Source organism: Dendrobium catenatum, unplaced genomic scaffold, assembly GCF_001605985.2.
Source record: "Dendrobium catenatum unplaced genomic scaffold, ASM160598v2 original_scaffold_234600, whole genome shotgun sequence".
Taxonomy (NCBI): domain Eukaryota; kingdom Viridiplantae; phylum Streptophyta; class Magnoliopsida; order Asparagales; family Orchidaceae; genus Dendrobium; species Dendrobium catenatum.
Genome location: NW_021553008.1, coordinates 217,394 through 225,201, shown reverse-complemented (window position 1 = coordinate 225,201; position 7,808 = coordinate 217,394). Strand labels below are relative to the sequence as shown.

Sequence of the window (7,808 nt, the reverse complement as noted above, 5' to 3'; positions counted from 1 at the left end):
AATAGTTTGAATCTGTTCAAACTCATAGATTAAAGCTTGCGCTTTAGCTCAAACTCTATTAATTTGATTATTATATTTATGCTAATTTTAAAAAATTTTAATAAGAAGAAATTAAAAAAACATTTACTGTAAAATTTATTAATGAATTGTACCGTAAAAAATTAGAAGAAAAAAAATTTCCGTCAAGCCTTACCATCAACTTTAAAAATATTGAAGCCGCCCCTGACCGTACCCTCAATATTTTTTATAAGCCGCCTAAAAACAGCATATTTTTAATCCACTATATTTTATAGACAATGCAAATAAATTAATCAACCAATAATACACGACAAACCTTGCCGACCAATTGGACCTCCGAAGAGAAAATCCAGTAAAAGACTTTGTTTCAAACAGTCAAAATTCAAAACAAAACGCTTCAATTTAGTCCAGCTTGATTTTCTATAATTCTATTGCTTCCGTTCCTACCCAGCTTGAATCCTCTTCTTTCCAATTCCTTACTAATCCCTACATATCGCATAAAATCCTAACCTTTCTCACCAATAGTTCTACCAAACATTCAATTTTCCTCACCGATTTATTCCCTCTCTGTATCTCTATATCTCTGTGTCTCAATAATGGCTTCCACCAACCCTGCAAAACTCATCATCCCCTAATGGCCTGCTTTCACTGTAAACGACCCTCGACCCGCAAAAGACACCGCCTTTTCTCCCGAGAAGAGCTCAACTCTGCAACCTCGGGCTTCTCCGCCTCCACTCTCCTGGGCCGCGGCAGCCACGGCTCCGTCTTCCTCGCCAAATTAGACAACGGCCGCCTCCTCGCCGCCGCCAAGCTCCCCGCCCCTCCTCCGCTCCAAGACCCCAGCACCTCCCCTTCCTCCTACACCGCCAACGAGATCGCCGTCCTCTCCTCCCTCCCCGCCTCACCCCTCCTCGTCAACCTCCTAGGCCGCGCCGCCACAGCTGACCCCATCGCCATCGTCGAGTTCATGCCAAACGGCTCCCTCGACGATCTCATCCACCGTCCAATTCACCACCCACCTTTCCCTTTCCCTCTCCGCCTCCGCCTCGCCCTCCGCGCCGCCACTGCCGTCGCTTCTCTCCACGCCCTCCACCCTCCTGTACTCCACCGCGACATTAAGCCATCTAACATTCTCCTCGACGCCAATGGTCGCGCCCGGCTCGCGGATTTCGGGTTAGCTGTCCGCGGACTGCCTTCGACCGCTGCGCCGGCGGGGACCATCGGGTATCTGGACCCGGTTTATTTATCGCCGGGGGATCTTAGTGTTAAGACAGATGTGTACAGCTTTGGGGTTGTTCAGCTTGAGTTGTTATCGGGGCGGCGAGCGATTGATGTTGAGTATAGCCCTGCTTCGGTGGTGAAGTGGGCGGTGGGGCTTATAGAAGCGGAGAGGTTCCGGGAGTTGTGGGACCCGCGAGGTGGGGTTCCGCAAAGCGTGGAAGAGGAGGCTGCGGCGCGTGACGTGGCTCGATTGGCGGCGAGAAGCGTGGGGTCGGCGCCGGAGAGGAGGCCGACGATGGAGGAGGTGGTGGCGTGCCTGCGTTCGGCGGGGCGGAAGGCCGGGTTTTGGGGAGAGGAGAAGTGTTGGTGGAAGCCGGCGAGGCGGGGAAAGGTGGCGGACGCGGCGGCGGAGCGGCGGCTATAGATAAATTAATCGGGACAGCCGACAGGGAGGGCGGTGGTAAATAATTGCGTATTGGTTGTATATAAAAATGGAAATATTTTTATTTTCTCGCTCGATAAAGGGTGAGAAAAAGCGGCGGATTTTACTCGTTGACCGGAAGGTGTGTGAATAAGAGAAAAAACGTAACGACAGCGTATGGAGCTGTGCGGTCATTTTGTGGGGTCTATATTGAGGGTGTGATATCTAGGCGGTATAAATGGTGGGTCCCATATATGGAAGAAAGGCGGCATGATGGAAGCTTGATTGTCTGGCTGATTGGGAAATGTCGAAATGGGAAGGATATCCGTTTTAATGTATTAATTCAAATTGTAGCTCAAGAAGTATTAAATTTAGGGAGGAAAACATTCTCAATGAAACCCTAATTATTTATGTTAAAATAATGAGGGGGATTTCATTGAGAGAGTGTGTTAGTTGCTAGCAATTAAATTTGTACACATAATTTTCTCTTATCTTAAATTATTTGATGATGTTTAATTATTATTAAATATATTTTAAAAATTAATATATTATCAAAAATATATTTGAACATGCATGAATCTAGATTCAATATTTGAAAGAAAAGTTGTTTAGATTAAATTCAGGACTAACTGAATCCAAATTTCAATGAATTCATAGTCGAATCGAATATTTCAACGAAAAAAAGTCCAAAGACATCAAAAGTGTTTCGATTTGACTCCAAATGTGAGAAAGTCAACACTTTAAGCGTAATTAGAAACTTCATTATATTAATTGAAGGACCAAATTATTTTCAAATTGTGCATTTTTATAACCAAAATGAATATTTTAACATGAGGAACCCAATAAGCTTAAGATGTAATAATCAAATTTGGGTTGACTAGTCCCTGCCTTATGTGCGGAACAAACCAGTTGAAATAGTGCAATTCCTCTTAACACTAGCTAAATTGAGGGAATGATGAAATCGCTCCGCACGCAATCAAACCTTCAAAATCGAATTGACCACGATCATCCCTCCATCGCTCGCAACCCTCTACCTTCTATTGGCAGCTTCAATCTTTCTGTGATTTTTCTGCCCTTGGCGTTACTTCTCTCACCATTTAAGACAAAAAGAATCTACAATATCATTTCACCTTCCCTTTGCGGTTGTTGAACCTCTCCCTCCTCCTTCATTGACAACAACTTTCTTTCTCTTAACAACCATGATCGGCGAACGTTTCTCAATCTCATGTCCTTCTATATTGAATTTCTTTTCCTATCCCTCTTTTTTCTCCTTATATTTCTTGTCACCTAGTTAAGAGTTTTTTCATGTTTAAAGTTAAATTATATGATAATAATGGCGATTTTGTTTATTGCGGATTATAGCTTACATGGGGGAAGGTCTATATTTTGAAGTTAAGATTTGGTTAGCATAAGTCGTATATATGTTGTAGCTTCTCAACATATAATAAATATTAAATTAAATTTATTTATGGGGGATCTTCCCATTTATGGTTTACTTAATGTGACTAGGATAACTGTAGAAGAGATCACAACTTGTGATAGTTAACAATATTAAAATTAATGGTGTGGCTTAGATCAATTAACTCAGATGCTTCGTAGTGCATGCTTACAACTGTTTGGTTTTGCTTCTTGTAGAACTTTCACTTTGTGAAAGCGTGCAACCTGCAATCGAATTTGGATTTAGTTTCAATCACTATAGGTAACTATGTTTATTAATGGATAAACATATCCTTCTTTGTTAGGGGCATTATCATTTTTAAACATACTAGGTTCCTTGATATCTTAAAGTATTCTTCTTGCTTTCAACTTCATTTGTTATTTTACATATGTTATAAATCTAGTTATTACTCATAATGAAGGTGTCATGTAGTAGATGCAACTCACCTTATTTCATTGATGCACACTCTTTTATCTGTTTGATGTGTTTCTTAATGTAAATAATTTTAATTATAAATCTTAGTTCTATTAAGTGTAATAAATGATACTCTAACATTAAACCATATTATTATATAATACATGTTAAAACTTACTTGTAAGAGTCTAGACAGTGTATGCTTGTATGTAGGTTGGTAGAACCCTATTGGATATTGAATAGTTAGTCTAACAAGCCCTTAAAGTGACCACTCTATAAGAAATTATTGAATTTTCTTGAGTGCAAGTTGTTTAAAAATCCAACAATAGTTATACATATATAAATGTATAGATTGTATAATTAGTCATGAGTTTAGCAAATACTGACAGATGTGTTATATAGAGGTATGATGATGTCTAGCATGATTATATATGCATAAATCTAATTAACATTACATTGGTTACAGGTTGATATGCACATTTGTAGTAGCAACATATTAGAACTATTGTAAGAATCATGACATATAATATTATTGCAATGCATTGATTGTTGGTTTCTATTCCTACCTGTTTATTTGATCATATTGCATGCCTCATTTCTTTACTATTTATGCTTTAATAGATAGGAGTTGCTTATTGGGTTTGATTTATCAAAGTTGCCAATGGTTCATTTTGTTCATAGAAGGTCCTACCGGAGCACTAGAGGGACCGCCATCTTAAAGAGTACACCTATCAGCAGTAAATTTTATATTGGGTACTTTAATATTTTTGGGGGGTAATTTATGTATTTGCTTTTTGAGAGTTGGATAGCTTTCTTCCTCTTATTGTTTATTTTACACTCTATTGTTTGTAATAGTATTATTATATCAATGTAATGTTAATTAAATTTATATTAATGAAATGAACATTTAATTTCTCTTCAATTATTTACTGAGATGTGTGTTCAGTTATATTATTTGTTTCTAGGCATCGTTGTCTCCCATCCTCCATTACTTCATAATCATCACCCTACTATTGTCACCCAAATATCAATGTCTTTACTTCAATGTTCACTATAACGTCAACGCATTCCATTAATGTTAAGGCAAATACATATCATCAACAACAATGTCAATGCCTGTCAACTTTGTACATGCCATTTCCAATATGGCTGATGCACATCATTAACACTAATGTTGAAATCTTTCAACTTTTTCATCAAATATTATCAATATCATGTCATTAACAATAAGACTAATATATGTTGTTAACAACACCACAAATGTCAATAGATTTTGTCCACCACCATTATCATTAACATCGGTGCACATCATCAACAATAAGGATTATGCACCTAATTGAAACCAATGTCATCCCCCACAATCATCAATAACATCAAAGTGTAATATCTTTAACATAACATATACATATCAACAACATTAAATCTAATGTATGTCATTGCCAAATTGGACACCACTTACCATCACAACACTAAAACCATATACAAATACTAAGGCTTATGTTAAACTTTTTGGTCTCTAGTCTCCCCTCCTCTAAGAGCAAAGATTAAACAAACTATCAACAATCTCTTAAAAATGACTCCAATGTCTTAAGGTTTCTCCAAATTCCTCCATGGATTCATATTTACTATATTATAGTAATTCCTTCCCTAATTATAGGGAAGTACATTATTTATATAATATAATATACATTAGTATAATCATTTCAGCTAGCTTTGGCCCTATGATTCTTATACAACATCATCTTTATTAATGATTGTACCATAAAGATATAGGCTTATTTTATTAAAAATAAATTTTATGTGTTTAAAACTTTTGTGAAGTGGGGGAACTTTGTGGAAAATGAAACTAGAGATAAAATCAAGTTGCTACAATCTAATGAACAATTTGATGATGACAAAGCGTATAATTCTATAGAATTCAAAAATAATGCACTGATATGGACCCGATAACTTTTTAGTAAAGTGAAGTAGTATAAATGATCAATAGGGCTCTCAATGAGCATAGAAGTAGTATGAGATTATATGGAGGTCTTCTAAAGACCTCCTGCATGGATGCAATAAATGTAACATAATATCTGATCAATCGAGGACCATTATTTGCACTCAAATTTGAGCTTCCCAAAGAAGCTTGGATAGGAAAGGAGATAGGTTTGTTTTGAAGGTTTTCGATTATTTATCATATATTTATGTTGATCATATCACAAGAAATAAGCTTAACTGAAAATCCAAGAAGTGCTTCCTCATTAGATAGTGTATAAAAAATTTTGGATATAGATTTTGCTATACTGAAGATAATAAATTTATAGAAGAAGAAATATTACATTCAATTAACCTATATTATACAAAGATAATTCAAGCATTACTGTAAAAAATACCTCCACTCTATAACACATTAAACCATATAAGGTACATGTCCCAAACCAAAGCAATAAATATTTCAAGAAACACAAAAGCAACATGAGCCCAACATATATATGGCCTAAACTCAAAAGTTCATAAAGAACTCACAAGCCAACTAACTATTCTTCTTCTTCACTTTTTTATATGCTACTTACACATGCAAGAAAGATGATGTGCTATAGTGAAGTTATGCAAGTGAAGGACTTTGTTAAGTAGGAGCCAATTATGAAATAAGAGATAGAATCACTTTATAAGAACTAAAGTTGGACATCGACCAAGATTCCTAAAGATAAAAAAGTGTTGCAAATAAATGGATAAATGAAGAGTAGATAGAAACTAAAAAGTGTAAGACAAGATTTGTTTTTAAGAGGATTTTAATAGAAACAAAGTATAGACTTTACATAGATATTCTCACATAGAGCTAAATTAATAACAAATCATCTAATATTAAGAATTATAATAACAATAGAATTGTACAATGAATAAACAAGTGTCAAAATAGCTTTCCTCTATGATGACTAGGAGAAATATATCTATATGGTATAACTAAAAAGTTTTGTTAAACCAAGAATGAAAGCCTAGTGTTTAAATTAAATAAAAGACCATATGACTTAAAATAAGCATCTCAATTGTGGTTCCAGAAATTGAATGGGTATATGTATATATAGGATTAAATTTTGCAACTGCCGTGTCGATCATTACTACTATAGTACTATGTCAAATAATATAAAAAAAAATTGTATTAATCTATTATTATATGTTGATAAGATGCTAGTTATAGGGAATGATATTAAAAAGTTCAATGATCTGAAGATGCAACTACCAAAGGAGTTTGACATAAGTAGAGAAAAGTGAAAAAATCTTTGAATGCGAATAAACCATAACAATGTCATTGTCACATTAAGTATTTCACAATCATAATATAATGAGAAGGTAGATAAAATCAATACATCAAAGAAAAAGATAGCTAGTACATTATTCACTAATCACCTTAGATTATCTAAGGAACATAAAATAAAAATTTAAGGGGGAAAAAGGCACACGATCATGTTGCCCCCTGTGTCAACTATTCAATCACTTATGTATGCAATGGTCTATAGATGATTTGATATTGCACCAGTTGTGATCTTGTGGAAGTAACTAATAAATACTTATCTGATCTAAGAAAAGAAAATTGGGAAGCTATGAATTGATTATTTTATTATCTAAATTTATTATTATTTTGTTATTTGATGTTTAAGAAAATAATTTAAAACTATATAACTATATTGATATGAATCTTGGAGTAGGCCTAGAGACAGAAGAAGTAACATTAGCTACATCTATACTTTGGGCGACACTATTATTAATTTGGTGGCACAATTTTAAAAGAATCATATAAGCCAAATATGAGGTAATAATTGAAGCCATTATGGAGACAATTTGACTTTAGGGTTTGCTAAAAGAACTAAATTGGTCATCACTTATTTTTATCACAGTCAAAGTTATATTCACACTACAGGAAAAACGCTGATAACCGGCGGTTTTTTACGTTACCGGCGGTCTAACGGCGGTTTGTTAACCGCCGGTAAAAACGGCGTAGGAAACCAATTCCGACGGCTTTTTACCGGCGGTTTATTTTTGTGGCGGTTTGCCGGCGGCCAATACCGCCGGTGACCATCGGAATTTTAACCGTCGGTCGTCCGGCGGTTAGGCCGCCGGTATTGTAACTGGCGGTGGACGGCGTCTGGTTCATTAGACTGCCGGACGGCGCCGTTAGACCGCCGGTAAGGTACCGGCGGTGGACGGCGGTTATAGCCGTCGGTATTACCGACGGTTTAAACCGCCGGCGGCCGTCGGTAAGCCGCCGGTACGTACCGGCGGTTTAATAATATAACCGGCGGCTTTATCTTGTCC

At 36.3% G+C, this 7,808-nt stretch overlaps 1 protein-coding gene across 1 annotated transcript; it reads left to right on the top strand.

The window, feature by feature from the left end:
• The first annotated feature begins 282 nt into the window (after positions 1-282).
• Positions 283-2,022, top strand: LOC110106940 (serine/threonine-protein kinase-like protein At1g28390). The gene has a single exon (XM_020837042.2). It carries the CDS (start codon positions 653-655, stop codon positions 1,661-1,663), a length of 1,011 nt encoding a protein of 336 aa, XP_020692701.1. The 5' UTR covers positions 283-652; the 3' UTR covers positions 1,664-2,022.
• Positions 2,023-7,808: the final 5,786 nt, after the last annotated feature.